General features: G+C 35.9%; 1 protein-coding gene and 1 pseudogene across 5 annotated transcripts in view; one reads left to right on the top strand and one right to left on the bottom strand.

The window, feature by feature from the left end:
* Positions 1-22,258, bottom strand: part of OCA2 (OCA2 melanosomal transmembrane protein) — a 389,085-nt gene that overhangs the window by 162,482 nt on the left and 204,345 nt on the right. For all 5 annotated transcript variants that reach the window (XM_055326878.1, XM_055326881.1, XM_055326880.1 and 2 more), the window contains one exon: positions 13,784-13,911. In XM_055326878.1, coding sequence (XP_055182853.1) covers positions 13,784-13,911 — 128 coding nt within the window. The remainder of the gene's footprint in view (positions 1-13,783; positions 13,912-22,258) is intronic.
* LOC129510549 (ATP synthase subunit delta, mitochondrial-like) lies at positions 17,294-21,667 on the top strand (annotated as a pseudogene).

The raw sequence follows: 22,258 nt of genomic DNA on the forward strand, positions 1-22,258 counted from the left end.
TCACTAATATGGAGAAGGAAACAGGCATACAAGTCCAGGAGGCACAGAGAACCACCCCCCCTCAAAATCAATATATATAAGCCAACACCCAGACTTATAATAGTGGAACTTACAAATCTCAGAGACAAAGAGAAAATCCTGAAGCAGCTTGGGACAAGATGTCTGTAATTTAGAAGGGTAGAAACATTACACTAGTAGCAGACCTATCCACAGAGACCTGGCAGGCCAGAAGGACTGATATATTTTCAGGATGGTATATAAGAAAAATATGCAGCCAAGAATACTTTATCCACCTAGGATCTCATTCAAAATAGAAGGAGAGATAAAAAGCTTCCAGAACAAATAGAAACTAAAATAATTTGTGATCATCAAACCAGACCTGTAAGAAATATTAAAAGGGATCCTTTAAGCAAAGAGAGAGCACAAAAGTAATATAGACCAGAAAGGAACAGAAACAATCTGCAGAGACAGGGCATTGAATGAAACACTGGACCAAATGAACTTTAATCTGAACATGAATGGACTAAATGCTCTAGTCAAAGGACACAAGGTATCAGATTGGATAAAAAAAATAAAAAAAAAAAAAGCAAGACGCATCCAGATGCTGGCTACAAGAGACTCATATTAGACCCAAAGACACCACTAGATTTAAAGTAAGGGGGTGGAAAACCATTTATCATAACAGACATCAAAAAAGAGCTAGAGTAGCAATCTTCATATCAGACAAATTAGATTTTAAACCAAAGACAGTAATAAGAGATGAGGAAAGACACTATATCGTAATGAAAGGCTCTATCCAATAAGATGTGACAACTGTAATATTAATGCCCCTAACATGGGAGCAGCCAGCTAAATAAGCCAATTAATAAGAAAATTAAAGAAATACATCAATAGGAATACAATAATAGTAGGAGACTTTAACACCCCACTCACAGAAATGAACAGTTCACCTAAGCACAAGATCAACAAATAAATAAGGGCATTGAGGCAGCCCGGGTGGCTCAGCGGTTTAGCACTGCCTTCAGCTCAGGGTGTGATCCTGGAGACCTGGGATGGAGTTCCACGTCAGGCTCCCTGAATGGAGCCTGCTTCTCCCTCTGCCTGTGTCTCTGCCTCTCTCTCTCTCTCTCTCTCTCTCTCTCTCTCTCTTTCTCTCTGTGTGTGTGTGTGTCTCATGAATAATAATAAAATAATAAAAAATAATAAATAAATAAAATCTTAAGAAAAAAAAGAAATAAAGGCATTGAATGAAACACTGGACCAAATGAACTTCACAGCTATATATATAGACCATTCCTTACTAATGCAACAGAACACACATTCTTCTTGAGTGCACATGGAACATTCTCCAGAATAGATCACATACTTGGTCATAAATCAGGTTTCAACTGGTACCAAAAGACTGTGATCATTCATTGCATGTTTTCAGACCACGATGCTTTGAAACTTGAACACATCACAAGAGGAAATTTGGAAGGAACTCAAATATGTGGAGGCTAACAAGCATCCTACTAAACAATGAATAGGTCAACCAGGAAGTTAGAGAATTTTAAAAATTCACTGAAACAAAACTGAAAGCACAACTGTTCAAAATCTTTGAAATGCAGCAAAGGTGATCCTAAAAGGGAACTAAGTATATGACAATATGAGACTTTCTCAAGAAACAAGAAAGGTCTAAAATACACAAGATAACCTGATACCTAAAGGAGCTGAAGAAATAACAGCAAATAAAGCCTAAACAAAGCAGGAGAATCAATACAGGTCAGAGCAGAATCAATGAAATAGAAATCAAAAGAAGAGTAGAACATATCAATGAAACTAAGAGCTGGTTCTTTGAAAGAATTAATAAGATTAATAAATCTCTAGCCAGACTTACCAAAAGAAAAAAGAAAGGACCCAAATTAATAAAATCATGAATGAAAGAGAAGAGAGCACGATCAACACCAAGGAAATACAATTTTAAGAACAACCAATTTTAAGGAAACAGTCAAAACAACCAAAAGGCAACCTATGAAATAGAGAAAATATTTGCAAATGACATACCAGACAAAGGGCTAGTATCTAAAATCTGCAATGAACTTAACAAACTCAACAACCAAAAAACTAAAAATCCAGTCAAAAAATAGGCAGAACACATCAACAGACATTTCTCCAAAGAAGACATAGAAATGGCCAGAGACACATGAAAAAAAGTCTTCATATCACTTGGCATCAAGGAAATATAAATCAAAACCACAACAAGATATCTAGTCACACCAGTCAGAATGCCTAAAATTAACAAGTCAGGAAATTACAGGTGTTGGTGTGGATGTATAGAAAGGGGAATCCTCTTACACTGTTGATGGGAATGCAACTGGTGCAGCCACTCTGGAAAATAGTACAGAAATTCCTCAAAAATTTGAAAATGGATCTATACTATGACCCAGCAATTGCACTACTATGTATTATCCTAAAGATACAAATACCTTGATCCAAAGGGGCATCTGCACCCCAATGTTTACAGCAGTAATGTTCACAATCGCCAAACTATGCAAAAAGGCCCAGATGTCCATCAACAGATGAGTGGATAAAGATAAATAAATAAATAAAGATAGATAGATAGATAGATAGATAGATAGATAGATAGATAGATAGATACACATACACAATGGACTACTACTCAGCCATCAAGAAAATGAAACCTTGTCATTTGCAATGATTTGGATGGAACTAGAAGATATTATGCTAAGTGAAATAAGTCAACTGGAGATAGACAATTATCATATGATTTCACTCATATGTGGAAATTAAGAAACAAAACAGAAGATCATAAAGAAGAAGAGGAATAAAATAAACAAGATGAAATCATAGAAGGAGACAAACCATAAGAGGCTCTTAATTATAGGGAACAAACGGAGGGTTGCTAGAGGGGAAGAGGGTAGGGGATGAGGTAACTGGGTGGTTAACATTAAAGAGAATATCTAATATAATGAGCCTTGGGTATTACATAAGGATGATGAATTACTGACTTCCAACTCTGAAACCAATAATACATTATATGTTAATGCAATTTAATTTATTTAATTGAATTTAAATAAATTTTAAAAATAAGTACATTCCAGAAGGTCAGCATTACACAGATACCTAAACCAAACACAGCACAAAAAAGAAAACTATATCCAATACCCTAATGAATAAGTGCAAAAATCATCAACAAAATAGTAGCAAACTGCATTTGACAATACGTTGAAAGGATTACTCATCATAATCATGAGGTAAGATTCACTATAGGAATGCAAGAGTAGTTCAATATTCACAAGTCAATCAAAGCAATGCACCATACATATCAACAAAACAAAGTATAAAAATTATATGATCATCTCGATAGATACAGAAAAAGCACTTGACAAAATTCAACATCTGTTCATGATAAAAACTCAATAAAATGGGTTTAGAGGGAATATATCTCAACAAAATAAAGGCCATAAATAAAAAACCTGTATCTAATATCATACTCAATGGTGAAAACTGAGAAGAATAAGGCAAAGATGTCCATTTTCCCCACTTTTATTCAAGTGTTAGCAGGAATCAGACAACAAAAAGAAATAATTAGCATCCTTATTGGTAAGGAAGAAGTTAAACTGTCACTATTTTAAGATGACGTACTATATATTGAAGCCTTAAATACTCCACCAAATATTTTTAGAAGTAATAAGTGAATTTAGTAAATTTCAGAACAAAAACAATGTCCAGAAATCGGTAGTGTTTCTATACATTAATAACAAAACAGCGCATAAGAAATTAAGAAAATAATTCCATTTACAATTGCACTAAAAAAATTGAAATACTTCAGAATAAATTTAACCAAGGAGATAAAACACCTGTACCCTGAAAACCATAAAACACTGATGAAAGAAACTGAAGATGAAAATCTCTCTTAAACATTATACGGTCTTAAGCCTGTTAACCTCAATTAGAAGAGTCATCCTTGGACTAGGGTTTGGTACATAGATCTAGCAATTTCACTAATAGGTATTTACCCAAAATATACAAAAATACAGATTTGAAGTGATACATGCACCTCCATGTTAAAGCAATGTTATCAACAATAACCAAAATATGGAGAGAGCCCAAATGTCCATCAACTAATGAATGGATAAAGAATATGTGGTATGTTACAAAAAATATATATATGGTATATTTGGCACATATATATAATATGGAATATATAATATATACATAATATATACATAATATATATATATATATATATATATAAAATGGAGTATCACTCAGCCACCAAAAAGAATGAAATCTTGACATCTGCAACAACATGGATGGAGCCAGAGTGTATCATGCTAAGTGAAATAACTCAGAGAAAGGCCATATGATCTCCCTCATATGTAGAATTTAAGAAAGAAAACAGATGAACATATTGGAAGGGAGAAAGAAAAAAAGGAGAGAAGGAAGCAAGCCATAAGAGTTAATGATGGAGAACAAACTGACTTTTGATGAAGAGAGGTGGGTAGGTGAATGGGCTACATGAGTGATGGGTTAATACCCATCAAGGGCACTTGATATGATGAGCACTAGGTGTTGTATGTAATGAATCACTAAATTCTAATACAAAAACCAATATTGCATTGCATGTTAACTACCTAAAATTTAAATTTAAAAAAATTTTTAAAAGAAAAAAGAGAATACTGTGGGACCCAGGACATTTAATAAAAATCCTCTACCCCTGGACAAGCTGAGCAGGACTAACTCCATTTTGTGCTGTACCCACCACCTCCTGTATGACCCCCACAGGACCTGCTTATTGCTTAAGGCGCTGCCCCACCCTAGTCAAGCCGCTGAGCACACCCTTACCGGAAATCGGTTCATAAAAATGTAACCCCGCCTTGTGCCCGCCAAAACTATGCGCCAATTCTGATCAGAGTGATAGGCCAGTTCAAACGGATACTATAGGGTAAAATGTAATTCAATTGGCCACCTGCGTGCGGCCGGACATGACTGTGCAACTTTCTGTGTGTGTTACAATCCCATTGGCCACGGGCCCCTACAAAGCTGCTGTGCTTCTTAGCCTCGTGTCCAAGTCCCTGCTCCGCTGTGTCGGGTATACCTGGACCCAAGCTGGAGCTTGTAAATAAACCCTCCTGTGTTTGCATCGGTGTCGGCTCCTTGGTGGTTTCTCGGATTCCCAATCTTGGGCACAACAAATACAGCAACCTTGCTGGTTTTATTAAGTTCCTGCACAAGTGAAATCCCTACTTGCTTTTTCTGAGTAAAAATTTATTATATTTCCATAATTGCCAGAAATTTTTAAAAATCAGTAGAAATAACTTTTATAAAATTATATTCTGACTTTTTTATTAGTTTATCAGAGGTACAGTTGAGTGATTCATCGGTTTTATTACTTTACAAAGGTTGAGTTTAGTTACTCATCAGTTGCATATAAGACTTAGTGCTCGGGAGACCTGGGTGGCTCAGCGTTTTAGCGCCGCCTTCAGACAAGGGTGTGGTCCTCCTAGAGACTCAGGATCGAGTTCCATGTCGGCTCCCTCCATGGAGCCTGCTTCTCCCTCTGCCTGTGCCTGTCTCTCTCTCTCTCTCTCTCTCTCTCTCTCTCTCTCTCACACACACACACATGCGTGTGCACGCTCCTGAATAAATAAATAAAATCTTAAAAAAAAAAACCGTAGGGATACAAAAAAAAAACAAAAACCTAGTGTTCATTACAACCCCTGCCCTCCTAAATGTCCATCACCCAGTTACCCCATCCCCCCAGCCACCTCCCCCCTAGCCACCCTCAGTTTCCTATGACTAAGAGTTTCCTATGATTTGTCCCCCTCTCTGATTTCATCTTATTTTATTTTTGCTTCTCTTCCCCTATGATCCTGTTTTGTTTCTTAAATTCCACATATGAGTGAAATCATATTATATTTGCATTTCTCTAACTTATTTTGCTTAGCATAATACCCTCTAGTTCTAACCACATAGTTGCAAATGGCAAAATTTCATTCTTTTTGATGGCTGAGTAGTATTCCATATTTGTGTGTGTGTGTGTGTGTGTGTGTGTGTGCTTGTGTGTATACACATCTGAGCTCTTTCCAATAAGTTTCAATAACTGGTGATTTCTAAAGGTAGTAATAATTCTGAAACAACATGAATACATTAGCAGCTGAGTTTTCCTTGAGGAGTACTTTCAAGTTTATTTATCTCACTCTAATGTAACAAAACAGTTTACAGAAAAGTAAAACCAAATAGCATATTGACCTGGTATTTTTCACAAATATGATGATGTTTCTGGTAATTTTTTTTGGTGTATATTTAGGTACCTTAGCTGGTACCTAAATTCCTAGCATTTATTTTATTTTTCTATAACTTCTTTGAGGCCAGAATGATACTTATAATATCTGGCATTTGTAAGTTGGTAGAGTCCTCAACATGCATTCTAGGAGTTGATGGGAACTGTAGACCCACCCCTCTCCTATCCTATATCTTATGCTGAATCAATTGGGACCACGCTATTCTTAATACCTTAAGTCTTACACCTACTCATGTAATTGTGGATATGAGCACAAAAATGGCTCTTTAAAAAGAGCTATGTGATATTTATCTTTTTTGATATTTTGGATTACTTAATCCTTTATTTTTTTCTTATACCTTCTTTATAGTGTACAGCATTCCCTTTAATTGCCTCTTATTTTCCTGTAGGCAATTAGGGGAACCAAACTGGGTATATTGATTTTGTAACAATGATACTGGAAAAGGCAATTATGTAACCTTATATTCATTCTGCAGCAGTATCCTAGGATAAAAATCAAGTATTTTCTGCATGTGAGCACTGAATTGGGAGAATTTGTCTAGTTTTTTTAAAGGATTTGTACCTTAATCATTCATTTTCATCAGACATAGACTATATTCATTGTAATAAGTCAGATGACCACCTACATTTTTCATAGAACTGGAACAAATAATCCTAAAATTTGTATGGAACCAGAAAATACTGTGAATAACCAAAATAACCAAAAGGAATATTGAAAAAGAAAACCAAAGCTGGAGGCATCACAATGCCAGACTTCAAGCTCTGTTACAAAGCTGTAATCATCAAGACAGCATGGTACTGGCACAAAGACACATGTCAATGGAACAGAATAGAGAATCCAGAAATGGACCCTCAACTCTATGGCCAACTAATCTTTGACAAAGCAGGAAAGAATATCCAATGGAAAAAAGTCTCCTCAGTAATGGTATTGGGAAAATTGGACAGCCACATGCAGAAGAATGAAACTAGACCGCTTCCTCACACCATACACAAAAATGAACTCAAAATATATGAAAGACCTAACTATGAGGCAGTAATCCATCAAAATCCTAGAGGAGAACACAGGCAACACCACTTTGACCTTGGCCACAGCAACTTCTTGCTAGACACATTTTCAAAGGTATGGGAACCAAAGGCAAAAATGAACTATTGGGACTTCATCAAGATAAAAAGCTTTTGCACAGCAAGGAAACAGTCAACAAAACTAAAAGACAACCTTTTGTTGGGAGAAGATACTTGCCAATGTCTTATCAGATAAAGAGCTGGTATCCAAACTATAGAAAGAACTCATAAACTCAACACCCCTCCCCCCAAAAAAAATCTAGTCAAAAAATGGGCAGAAGATATGAACAGACATTTCTCTAAAGAAGCCATTCAAATGGCCAACAGACACATAAATTAAATGCTCTACATCATTCAGCATCAGGAAATACAAATCAAAACCACAATGAGATACCTCATCACACCCGTCAGCATCATATTTGTGAAAAATTCCAGGTAAATGCTAATTGGTTTTACTTTCCCATAAACTATTTTGTTATATTAGAGTGAGATAAATAAACTTTTAAATACTCCTCAAGGAAATCTCAACTACTAATGTATTCAGGTTGTTTCAGAATTATTACTACCTTTGGAAATCACCAATTATTGACCTTAGAAGGACCAAAAAAATAAACAAGTAAAAAGAAATGTGAGGAAGCTTAACTTCAGAATGGCCAGATACGGAGCTCTGCAAGTCTATTTCCCAAAGAACAACCAGATGTGGTGAAAAAAAAAAAAAGTTTTATTTTTGTTTTTTTTTGTTTTGTTTTTTGTTTTGTTTTTTTACAAAATTTTCCTGAAATTATCCTAAGGGCATGCACCCAGTGATGAGATATTTATTAAGAAAGATGTTCATAAGAACAAGAATCATTGGCACTTCAAATATAAAGCATTTCCCACTCTGGACTCAGCATAATGGAGACTATGAGTATGTTCAAGAATATAGGGCTCATTCTCCCTAACTCATAGTGAAAAAAACTACCATACCACCCTGGGAGGAATAGGCCTCCAGCATTCTTTCTCCCTAGTTCCCTGTTACAGAGCCTAATTCCAGAAGAGTTTGGCCAAGATCACATTCCTCTTCCACATAGGCCTACTCATAGGGTGGAAATCTACCTAAGGTGCATCAGAAAAAGATACTAGAACCATAACTGTCTTCATGGACCCTTTTTGCATGGTGTAAGTTCCAAACCAAGAGAAGCAAGCCTAGAAGACCAGAGACTACTGCCCCCACGCAGTGCCCTACTCATAACGCAGAAGTATCACTCCAAGAGAAACAAGCCACTGTCCTTGTCCTTAGCTATACAGCAGTGACTCAGAGATTTTGTCCAAGAATAGAAGCAGGCCATAAGAAAAGAGAACTCTGAAACTCTTCCTTAAGGAAATGACTTTGTTTAAAACAGTGTGGGGAAAGTTCAAGCCTCAGAGTTTTCTCAAAAACAATAAAAACTTGATGATAAGCAATTAAGAGGAGACTGATAGCTCCATGAGAGTAACAAGACAAACTATATGCTAGCTAGCTTAACAGAAGGAGCTAGGGAAAGACACAGCTAAGAAGCCTCATTGACTCAGAACAAACCTAAAAACAAATATCAAAAACTGCCTTTGCAAAGGGAAGCAAATGTAACTGGATCATACTGTGGAGAGACTTATGACTCAGGAAGTGTCAAAAACAACAGAGTAATAATTTGATAATTAATGAAGACTAACACCTATCTGTGATATCAACGAACACCTTAACAGAGAGATCAGGAAAACAGACAAAAACAGACATAAAGAATAATGTAAATTTTAAATATTATGCAGAAATACTACCTTCTCAATATTTACACTAAATGTAAATGGAATAAAAGGTAGATTCTGGCTGAATGAATTTTTATTAAAAATATGTTCCAACTATTGAACAAACTGAGCTCCAATTAAAAAAATAAAATAAAATAAAATAAAATAAAATAAATAAAATAAATAAAATAAAATAAAATAAATTTTGGAATTGAAAAGCATGAGTGAAATGAGAATTTCAGCAGAGGAACTCAACAACAAATTTGAGAGGACATTAAAAGACTCACTGAAAACTAAAATTCATCATGGTGCCTGGATGGCTCAATCAGCTAAGTGTGTGACTCAGATCATGATCTCAGGGTCCTGGGATTAATCCCCTCGTTGGGCTCCCCACTCAGCAAGGAGTCTGCTTCTCCCTCTCCCTTTGTCCCTCTCCCTGCTCATGCTCTCTCCCTCTCTCGTTCAAATAAATAAATAAAATCTTTAAAAAGAAGAAAACTATAATTTATCAAAAGAAATTATTGCTCTGAAGAACAGAAAGAGTAAACAACGAGGAAATATGAGCACAATGAAGAACTTTAGGACTCCATCAAGCAAACAAACATCACTATGATGGGAGTCTCAGAAAGAGAGGATAATAATATAATTTAAAGAGAAAAAGGGGGTACAAAAGTATAATTGAAGGAATAATAATAAACTATTCAAATACTAAAAGTTGATTTTTAAAAAATTAACCTACAGATCTGAAAGCTCAAAAGAACACAATACAATAAATACAAAGATATCCATACCTAGATGCATCATAGTCAAACTACTGAAAGACAAAGACAAAGTCTCAAAAGCAGCAACAGGAGAACAGAGGAAAAACAGTATGATTAACAGCTGACTTCCCATAAGAAGTAATGGAGACCAGAGAGCTCAGATTTGAAGTGTTGAAAGAAAAAACAACTATAAACCAAGAGTCCTATATTGATCCAGCAAAACTATCCTTTGAAAATGAAGGCAAAATAAAGACATTCACATACAAAGACTAAGAGAATATGTTCCTAGCCAAACTGCTCTACAAGATATACTATAGGAACTCCTTCAGGCTGATACCATATGACAACTTAAATATATACAAAGAAAGAACCATGGAAAATGCAAATACATATATAAAAGATTGTATGAATATGTTTTTATTTTCTTCTCTTTATTTAAAATACATTGCATAAAATAATAATGATATAACTATGTTAGGCATATAACAAAGATATAACATATGTAACAATAAAAGTGCAAAGAAAAGATGAGAAACTGGAGCCATATTGGAGGGAGGTTTCTATATATTACTCAAAGTAATTTATTATTAATCCAAAATAGACTGTAATAAATTAAGATGCATATCTTAACTCCTACTCTAACCATAGAAAATAATGTTTAAAATATGGTTAAGAAAAAAGAAATGAAGAGAACTTAAATACAGAAGAAAATATTTATTTAACACAAAGAAAGGAACAAAAAAGAAATGAGATAGCAAAAACAAATAGCAAAATGGCAGATAAAAACTCAACAATAAAATAATTTTATTAAATATGAATGGATTAAACATTTCAATCAAAAGAAAAATTGCCAAACTGGATTTTTTAAAAAATGATATCCCATACAAACAGTAAACAAAAGACTAAAGTGTCTATATCAATATCAGTCAAAATAGACCCCAGTACAAAAATATTACTAAAGAAAAGGAGGGACTATTAATAATGAAAGAAGCTCTATTCATTGAATGATAAAGTAATTCTAAAATACATGTGCCTAACAACAGATCCTCAGGATACATAAAACAAAATGAATACCCTTGAAAGAAAAAATACACAATTAAGCAATAATGAAGACGTCAATATCCCAATCTCAATAATTGATAGAACCACACATGTGATGTGTAAGACTTAAAACTGTTAACAAGCATGACATATTTGGCATTTAATAGTACATTCCACCAAAACAACAGCAAAGGACACAAACTTTTCAAGCATAAGTGGAATGTTCTCCAGGAAAGAGCAAATACTAGACCACAAAACTGAAGTGATGGGAAACACTACTGAATTAAAAACATATCCCTCATGAATATATAAAACAAATTCAACAATTATACACCATGACCAAGTGAGATTTATTCTAAGAATGCAAAATATATTTAACATCTGAAAATTCATTAATATAGTATGCCATGTTAATAGATTCAAATTAATAGAATCAAGGATAAAAATCACATGGTCATCTCCATAGATAGACAAGGATTTTTCAAAATCCAATATACATTTCTGTTAAAAATTCATGACAAACTTGGAATATATTGGAACTTTTTCAACCTGATAAAGAGCTGCTATTAAAAAAAAAAAACTGCAACAAACATTATGCACAATAATGAAAAACTGAATGCTTTGCCCCTAAGCTCAGGAACAAGGCATGGATGTCAATGCTCACCACTTCTATCCAACACTGAACTGGAAGTTCTAGCCAACAAGACAAGAGAAAAAGAAAGAAGGGAAAATAGGAAAGAGAGGAAGGTGAGAATGTGAGCTAGTTAGCTGCATCTAGATCAGAAAAAGAAGAAATTAAAATGTCTTTATTTGCAAATGATAAGGAAGAAAATTCTAAAGAATCCAAAAATAACTACTAGATTAATAAATGAGTTCAATAAGGTCACAGGATAAAACATCAATATAAAAATTAATCGTATTTCTATATAATGGCAAGTACAATCAGAATCCAATCATATATTTGATGAAAGACTAATATACAGAATATATAAAGGACTATTATGATTTTTAAAAAAAACAAATGTAAAGTGGTAAAAAGTTTGAATAGAAATTTACTGAACATATAAAAATGACTAATAACATGATCTTGAATATCACAATGAGATACCACTTCACACCTACTAGAATGTCTAATAATTAAAAAGAAAGGCAATAGGTGATAGTGAGAATGTAGAGAAACTAGAATCCTATTATATTGCTGGTGAGAATGTAAAATGTATATAGCCACTTTGGAAAACATTTTGGCTGTTTCTTAAGAAGCTAAACTTATGATAAATCCTAGCATATACCTCAAAGTAATGAAAATATAAATTCACACAAAGACTTATATACAAATATTTATGATAGCAATATTCATAATGTTCAAAATTGGAAATACACATGTTCATCAGATGGTGATGGGTAAATAAAACATAGTATATCCACATAGTGAAATAAAAAAAAATCAGTAGTTGCCTAAAGCTGAAGTTGAAAGCTAGAATTATTTGTAAAAGAACATGTGGGATCTTTCTAGATGATGCAAATATTTTGAAAATTAAAAATCACTGAATTGTAAATTTAACATGGGTGAATTTTATGATACATAAATTACATCTTAATAAAGTTGCTTTAAAAATTCCATTATTTATTCCACCAACACAACAAAGTGAAGCATAAAATTGGGGAAAGTATACCCAAAATCCAAATGAGATAGCAATTTATACCTGGAGTAAACATGTAATCAAAGCAGAGACTTTCAAAATCCAATCATGAAAACAGTAACCAGAATTTCCCCATTCATATTCTATGTGTTAGTGTGAGAAGAATACCCAAAAGAAAAAAGGTGAAGTTTTTCACTAGGGAACCAAGGACCTAGAATAAAATCCACAACTCCCTGAGAGATTTGGAGAACTAAAGGAGTCACTTGATTACATCCACACAATTCATTATGAGTAAAGACAAATTACAAAAATTCAAGGGACCTAGCTTAAAGAAAATTAGTGGGGGAGAGTGTCAAAGTTTTAATCCAGAGAAGAATTAAAACCAAATGGGTCTGTCATCAGCAAATTAAGGTAATTAATGTGAGACATTTGGTGTGCTTGAGGATATGCTTTAGGGAGTAGTATTTTTCTATATCCGCTAACCTTGTATTTGAGGAGGATACAAGTTCATCATATAAGTCTCAAGAATGAACAATAATGTCATTAATTTTTGAATAAATTTTGCAACAACCAAAACCATAATTAGAACAATATATTTTACTCACTCTTCTCTTTGATGTAGTCTTTTCCATGATAACAGAATATTTACTTAGGTATTACAAAAAATGAAATAGATCATCAATATAATATTATTCTGTCAATTTGCTGTAACAAATCATTCAGCTCTACAACCAACTTAGAGCAAATTCTACTTTATAGCAAATGAAATTTGAAGAAGTTTACATATCACAAAGATAATTTTTTTTAAAAAAGCAACCAAAAAAATTTATCAGAAATATTTAGGTGGAGGGCAGCCTGTGTGGCTCAGCAGTTTAGCGCTGCCTTCAGCCCAGGGCGTCATCCTGGAGACCTGGGGTGGAGTTCCATATAGGGCTCCCTGCATGGAGCCTGGTTCTCCCTCTGCCTGTGTCTCTGCCTCTCTCCATCTCTCTCTGTGTCTCTCATGAATAAATAAATAAAATCTTAAAAAAAAAGAAATATTTAGGTGGCTGAGATAAAAGCTGCTTTAACTTAAAATATTCTAATCACAACCTCCAGCATTTTCATCTTGGTGAATATGTGGAAAGACTTACAGACTTGGGCTTTTCTCATTAAAACAGGAAGTATAAATGTCAGGAAAAGATTACATTGCAAAAGTTCTAAAGTCTTACCTCCATCAGAACAAAGAGTGCTGCAAAGAATAGAAGAGTTGCCCATTCCACTCGGTGTAGAATTATCTCAAAATCATGAATATCAGCTAAAATTAGCAACCAGATGGCACCCAGAATAGCAATCCATCCTGAAAAAGAAATAAGTGCACATATAGACATAGATGTAGTTCAACTGTTAACACACTGAGTTTATAATCTTCTGATTATTTTCCTTGTTGAAAAAAAGTATATTCTGCAAACTGAACATATTTAAATGTATAATTTATATTTTGGCTAATGCACCCACAAAACCAATAATAGAATCAAGGTATTGAACACATTCACTGCCCTCAACAGTTTACTAATGTCTGCATTCTTGTATCCGCTCTGACTTCCCTGTAACCCCATCCTACACCCAGGAACTATTCATGTATTTTCTTTCACTACAGATTAGTTTATATTTTCTATTAATACAATCATACAGTATGTGTTTTTTTTGTCTGCTTCCATTTCAACACAACTATTTTAAGATTCTTCAATGTTGGTTTGTGGATCAATAGTTCATTGTTTTTTATTGTTTAGGAGTATGCCATGGGATGGCTATGGGATGATGTACATATCTATTCACTGTTGATGGGACATTTGGATTGCTTCCATTATTTGACTATTACAAACGAATGTGCTATTAAATGTCATTTTCAATTATCTATATGCACATATGTTTTCAGTTCCCTTGAATAAATAACTGGAAATAGATTAGTCTTGATTATATGATAGATTAGTATTACAGAATTTTTATGTTTTACGAAATTCTGAAACTGTTTTCCAAAATGGTTGTAACATTTTACCACCCCAACAGTATATGAGAATTCTGTTCCCCTAGATTTTCAACACTAAGTCAGCCTTTTTTTAATGTTTGACCTTCCAATGAGTAAGAAGTATCAAATCTCATACTCCAATGAGTATGAAGGGTATTTTTTGTAGTTTCAAATTGCATTTCTCTAATGCCTAATGATGTTGAGTGTTTTCTCATATAGCTATTTGCCACCCATAGATCTTCTTTTTTAAATTTTTAGTTCAAACGGTCTGCTCATTTTTTTAATGAGTAGGGCAAATATAATCCAAAATAATAGAAGAAAAGAAAGAATAAGGATTGGAGCAGGAATCAGTGAAATAGAAAATATTAGAGGAAAGCAATGACATCAATTTGGTTCTTAGAGAAAACCAAAAAGGTTGATAAAGCTTAGCCAATTTGAATAGGACAAAACATGAAAAGACAAAATTTGCCAAGATCAACAATAAAAACAGTGACAGGACTATAAACTCTATAGACATAAAAAGAGTACTAGTTTGGTGTGCCTAAGTGGCTCAGCCAGTTAAGTGCACAACTCTTGATTTTGGCTCAGGTCATGGTCATGGGATCAAACCCTATGTCAGGCTACATTCTCTACCCTGCCCCACCCCTGCCCTCTACCTCACTCTCTCTCTAAAATAAATATTTTTTTTAAAAAAAGAGTAATAGTTTTCTACACCTGCCATAACAAATTATCACACGTGTATGGCTCAAAATAAAACCTACTCCTTATATAACAATTTTCTTAAGTCAGAAGTATGGTGGGCTCAGCTACATTTCTGACTAGAACCTCATCAAGACAAAAATCAAAGTGGTGGCAGGACTGAATTCTTTTCTGGAGGCTCTAGGAAAGAATCTGCTTTCTTGTTCATTCAAGTTGTTGACATAATTCAATTCTTTGCATTGTAAGACTGAGGCCCCAATTCCCTCACTGGCTGTCACCCAGGAGTTGTTCTCACTTCTAGAGACCACTCACATTCCCTAGGACATGACTCCTACCTTCATCTATCATCAAAGCCAGCAATGGTAGGTCAAATCCCTCTCACACTTCAAATCTTTCTTGCCTCTCTTCTTCTGTCTTATCTCTCTAACTCTTCTGTCTTCCACTTCTACCTTTAAGGGTCCATGTGATTACACTGGGCCCAGCTAGATAATCCAGGAAAATCTTGTATTAAAGTCCCTTTGCCACACAACATAACACATACAGGCAGTAAACATCAGGAATTAAGAGTTAAACACCTTTAAGGGACCATGTATGGATTTATTTGGAAAGAGCACTTTAACAATGTAAGGTCTTCTCATCTATGAATGTGGTATATATCTTCATTTATTTAGATCTTCTATATAAAGGTTTTTCTAAGGATGTTCTCTAGAAATCCCAGGCATCTTTTGTGTTGAAATTAACAAATTGATTCTGAAATTAATGTGGGAATGCAAAGGACCTATAATAGCCAATATGACCTTGAGAAAGAAGAACAAAGTTGAATAATACACACTATTTCACACCAAGACCTATTATAAAGCTACAATATTCTAACAGTGTAGTATTGCAATAGTATATAGTCACTCTGATCAATAGAGAATCCAGAAATACACTCCTACATTCATGGCCAATTGATTATCTTTCTTCTTTTTAAATAAAATTTTATTTATTTATTCATGAGAAACAGAAAGAGAGGCAGAGACATAGGCAGAGGAAGGAAGCAGGCTCCCTGCAGGTTGCCCAATGTAGGACTCAATCCTGGGACTCCAGGATCACACCCTGAGCCAAAGGGAGACACTCAACTACTGAGCCACTCAGTAATCCCATGCCAATTGATTTTCAACAAAGGTTCAGTGACAGTTCAGTGAAGAAATAGTAGTTTTTCCACAAATGTTGCTGGAGGAATTGGATAATCATATAAAAAAAAGATTTTTACTCTGATCATTGAATTATATACAAAAGTTAACTAAGTGGATCATAAGTCTAAATGTAAAATTTATAACTATAAAACTTCTAGAATAAAATATAGAAATTCCTTAGTCTTTGGGAAAGTTTTCTTGGATACGACACTAAAAGCATGATCTACAAAAGGAAATTTTCATTAATTTGACTTCACACTTCTCAAATGTCACTGTTACGTAAATCTCAAGACAAGCCACAGAGTAGGAGAGAAATTTGGAAATTATCTATCTCATAAAGGACTTCTCATATCCAGAATATATTCCTCAAAATTCTCAAAACTCAACATTAACAAACAATTCCATTAAAATGGAGAATGTTTTGAATAAACACCTCACCAAATATATAAGGATGGCAAATAAGCACATGAAAATATGCTCAATATCACAAATCATCAGGAAAATGCAAAGCAAAATCATACATACCTTACTGCATGCCTTAGAATGTGTAAAAACAAAAAGCACTAAGTGTAGACTAAGTGTAGTCTAACTGTAGACAACGATTTGGAAAAATGGAATTCTCATATATTGCTGAAGGAATTGTGAAATATTACAACCACTTTGGAAAACAGTCTTGCAGTTTTTAAAAACATTGCCCATAAGTATACCAAATATCCAACGATTCCACTTTGGGGTATTAACTCAAGAGAAATTAAATCTTATGATGAAAGAAAGAATTGAACACAAACATTCATTATAGTTTCAGCCCTAATAGTAAAAAACTAGAAACAAACCAAATGCACAACAACAGGTAAATGGATATATGAGTTGTGGCATATTCAATTCATAGAATACTATTCAGCCAATAAAAGGGAAGGAAATATTGATGTACACTACCACATGGATGAATCTCATAATAATTATGCTAAGAGTCCAGACTGAGAAATATTACTAATTACACAACCCTTTTACATAAAACTCTTAAAAATGCAAATAGTAGGGTCTGAAAAGCTATAGCTCATTGGTTAAATCTGGCTGTTTGTTGTTTTTTTTATGATTTTTTTTTTCTTTTTTAAATTTCATTTATTGGAGTTCACTTTGCAAACATATAGCATAACACCCAGTGCTCATCCCGCCAAGTGCCCCCCTCACCCAGGCACCCCCACCCCCTGCCCACCTCCCCTACCACTACCCCTTGTTCATTTCCCAGAGTTAGGTGTCTCTCAATTTTTGTCACCCCCACTGATATTTTGACTCATTCTCTCTCCTTTCCCTTTATTTCCTTAAACTGACTTTTATATTCCCCAAAGGAATGAGACCATATAATGCTTGTCCTTCTCCAACTGACATATTTCACTCAGCATAACACCCTTGAGGTCCATCCACGTCAAAGCAAAAGGTGGGTATTAGTCATATCTAATGGCTGAGTAATACTCCATTGTATACAAAAACCACAACTTCTTTATCCATTCATCTTTCAGTGGACACCGAGGCTCCTTCCACAGTTTGGCTATTGTGGACATTGCTGCTATAAACATCGGGGTGCAGGTGTCCCGGCGTTTCACTGCATCTGTATCTTTGGGGTAAATCCCCAGCAGTGCAATTCTATTCTAGGGCACATCTATTTTTAACACTTTGAGGAACCTCCACACAGTTTTCCAGAGTGGATGCACCAGTTCACATTACCACAAACAGTGCAAGAGGGTTCCCCTTTCTCCACATCCTCTCCAACATTTGTGGTTTCCTGCCTTGTTAATTTTCCCCATTCTCACTGGTGTGAGGTGGGATCTCATTGTGGTTTTGATTTGTATTTCCCTGATGGCCAGTGATGCGGAGCATTTTCTCATGTGCTTAAGGCCATGTGTATGTCTTCCTCTGTGAAATTTTTGTTCATGTCTTTTGCCCATTTCATGATTGGATTGTTTGTTTCTTTGCTGTTGAGTTTAATAAGTTCTTTATAGATCTTGGATACTAGCCCTTTATCTGATATGTCATTTGCAAATATCTTCTCTCATTTGGTAGGTTGTTTTTTAGTTTTGTTGACTGTTTATTTGCTGTGCAGAAGCTTATCTTGATGAAGTCCCAATGATTCATTTTTGCTTTTGTTTCTCTTGCCTTCATGGATGTATCTTGAAAGAAGATGCTGTGGCCAAGTTCAAACACGGTGTTGCCTGTGTTCTCCTCTAGGATTTTGATAGAGTCTTGTCTCACATTTAGATCTTTCATTCATTTTAAGTTTATCTTTGTGTATGGTGTAGGAGAATAGTCTAGTTTCATTCTTCTGCATGTGGATGTCCAACTTTCCCAGCACCATTTATTGAAGAGACTGTCCTTTTTCCAGTGGATAGTCTTTCCTGCTTTGTCGAATATTAGTTGACCATAAAGTTGAGGATCCACTTCTGGAATCTCTATTCTGTTCCATTGATCTATGTGTCTGTTTTTGTGCCAGTACCACACTGTCTTGATGACCACAGCTTTGTAGTACAACCTGAAATCTGGCATTGTGATGCCCCCAGCTATGGTTTTCTTTTTTAATATTCCACGGGCTATTCGGGGTCTTTCTGATTCCACACAAATCTTAAGATGATTTGTTCCATCTCTCTGAAGAAAGTCCATGGTATTTTGATAGAGATTTCATTAAATCTGTAAATTGCCCTGGGTAACATTGACATTTTCACAATATCAATTCTTCCAATCCATGAGCATGAAATATTTTTCCATCTCTTTGTGTCTTCCTCAATTTCTTTCAGAAGTGTTCTGTAGTTTTTAGGGGATAGATCCTTTACCTCTTTGTTTAGGTTTCTTCTTAGGTATCTTATGCTTTTGGGTGCAATTGTAAATGGGACTGACTCCTTAATTTCTCTTGCTTCAGTCTCATTGTTAGTGTATAGAAATCCCACTGATTTCTGGACATTGGGTTTGTATCCTTCCACATTGCTGAATTGCTGTATGAGTTCTAGCAATCTTGGAGTGGAGTCTTTTTGGTTTTCTATGTACAGTATCATGTCATCTGCTAAGAGGGAGAGTTTGACTTCTTTGAAAATTTGAGTGCCTTTTATTTCTTTTTGTTGCCTGATTGCTGAGGCTAGGACTTCCAGTATATGTTGAATAGCAGTGGTAAGAGTGGACATCCCTGTCTTGTTCCTGATCTTAGGGGAAAGGCTCTCAGTGTTTCCCCACTGAGGATGATATTTGCTGTGGGCTTTCTGTAGATGGCTTTTAAGATGCTGAGGAATGTTCCCTCTATCCCTACACTCTGAAGAGTTTTGATCAGGAATGGATGTTGTACTTTGTCAAATTCTTTCTCTGCATCTGTTGAGAGGATCATATGGTTCTTGTTTTTTCTCTTGCTGATATGATCAATCACATTGATTGCTTTAGGAGTGTTGAACCAGCCTTGCATCCCGGGGATAAATCCCACTTGGTCATGGTGAATAATCTTCTTAATGTATTCTTGGATCCTATTGCCTAGTATCTTGTTGAGAGTTCTTGCATCCATGTTCATCAGGGATATAGACTATAATTCTCCTTTTTGGTAGGGTCTTTGGTTTTGGAATTAAGGTGATTCTGGCCTCATAGAACAAGTTTGAAAGGATTCGAGCTCTTCTATCTTTCCGAACAGCTTTAGTAGAATAGGTATGGTTTCTTCTTTAAATGTTTGCTCGAATTCCCCTGGGAAGCCATTTGGCCCTGGACTTTTGTGTCTTGGGAGGTTTTTGATGACTGCTTCAATTTCCTCCCTGGCTACTGGCCTGCTCAGGTTTTCTATTTCTTCCTGTTCCAGTTTTGGTAGTTTGTGGTTTTCCAGAAATGCGTCCATTTCTTCTAGATTGCCTAATTTATTGGCATATAGCTGCTCATAATAAGTTTTTTAAATCGTTTGAATTTCCTTGGTATTGGTGGTGATCTCTCCTTTCTCATTCTTGATTTTATTAATTTGAGTCTTTTCTCTCTTCTTTTTAATAAGGCTGGCTAATGGCTTATGTATCTTATTAATTATTTCAAAGAACCAACTCCTGGTTTTGTTAATCTGTTCCACAGTTCTTCTGGTCTCTATTTCAATGAGTTCTGCTCGAATCTTTATTAACTCTCTTCTTGTGCTGGGTGTAGAATCTATTTGCTGTTTTTTCTCCAGCTTCTTTAGGTGCTAGGTTAGCTTTTGTATATGAGTTATTTCCTGTTTTTGGATGGCTGCTTGTATTGCAATGTATTTCCCCCTCAGGACTGCTTTTGCTGCATCCCAAAGATTTTGAATGGTTGTATCTTCATTTTCATTAGCTTCCATGAATCTTTTTAATTCTTCTCTAATTTCCTGGTTGACTCATCTTTTAGCAGGATGGTCCTTAACTTCCACGTGTTTGAAATCCTTCCAAGCTTCTTCTTGTGGTTTAGTTCTAATTTCAAAGCATTATGGTCTGCAAATATGCAGGCGACGATCCCAATCTTTTGGTATCGGTTAAGATCTGATTTGTGACCCAGTACGTGGTCTATTCTGGAGAAAGTTCCATGTGCACTTGAGAAGAATGTGTATTCAGTTGCGTTTGGATGTAAAGTTTGGTAAATATCAGTGAAATCCATCTGGTCTAGTGTATCATTTAAAGCTCTTGTTTCTTTGGAGATGTTGTGCTTAGAATAGCTGTCGAGGTGGATGTCCCCACGCCGACGGGAGCCTTTGGCATCCTTGCGGCGCACGTGCCCACCTTGCAGGTCTTGCGGCCAGGCTGGTGGTTGTCCACGCCAAGGACGGCACCATCTCCAAATACTTCATGAGCAGTGGCTCAGTCACGGTGAACGCTGATTCCTCAGTGCAGTTGCTGGCTGAAGAGGCTGTGACACTAGACATGCTGGACGTGGGGGCAGCCAAGATGAATCTGGAGAAGGCGCATTCGGAGCTGTCAGGGGCAACGGACGAGGCTTCTAGGGCTGAGATCCAAATCCGCATCGAGGCCAACGAGGCCCTGGTGAAAGCTCTTGAGTAGGCGGTGCATGGCCCTTGCCATTAGGGAAACTGAGGCCCATGTCCCTGGCAGGCTGGGCCAGCTCCTATGGGTCCAGAGTGATGGCGGGAGGCGGGATGGGCGGAAGGTGAGCAAGCCTCTAGAGGGATGCGCCCCGTGCAGGGCGTGGTCTTGCCGAAGCCGGCCTCCAGGGGGCAGCCCCGTTAAGCTTCCTGCCGGGAGCAGCCTCATCAAATCCGGGAAGCTGAGGCTCCTTGCGGGGTTTGGGGCTGCTGACTGGGGCTGAGCTCAGAGACCTTGCTCTGCCTTTTTTTTGCGGGCGGTTACCCCCACCGTGGGCTCACTGTGCGCCCCCGCCATCCCTCTGGCCCCATAGACCCTGGTGTGGAGACCCACTCCCAGCCACTTCCATGGACAGCCTGTCCCCAACTCGAGCTTTCCATTAAAAACAGGGGACCTGAAAAAAAAAAAAAGAAGAATACCTGTCGATTGTACAGAGCGCTACATTCAAGTCACCAAGTATAAGTGTAGTATTATCATAAGTATATATTAACTTTGATTATTAATTGATTGATATACTTGGCAGCTCCCACATTTGGGGCATAAATATTGATGATGGTTAGGTCCTCTTGTTCGATAGATCCTTTAAGTATGATATACTGTCCTTCTTCATATCTTACTACCATCTTTGGGAGAAACTTTATCTAAGGATGGCTACCCCTGCTTTCTTTTGAGGACCATTTGAATAGTAAATGGTTCTCCAACCTTTCATTTTCAGGATGTAGGTGTCCTTCTGTCTAAAAT

Source organism: Nyctereutes procyonoides, unplaced genomic scaffold (assembly GCF_905146905.1).
Source record: "Nyctereutes procyonoides isolate TBG_1078 unplaced genomic scaffold, NYPRO_anot_genome, whole genome shotgun sequence".
In the NCBI taxonomy this organism is placed as follows: Eukaryota; Metazoa; Chordata; class Mammalia; order Carnivora; family Canidae; genus Nyctereutes; species Nyctereutes procyonoides.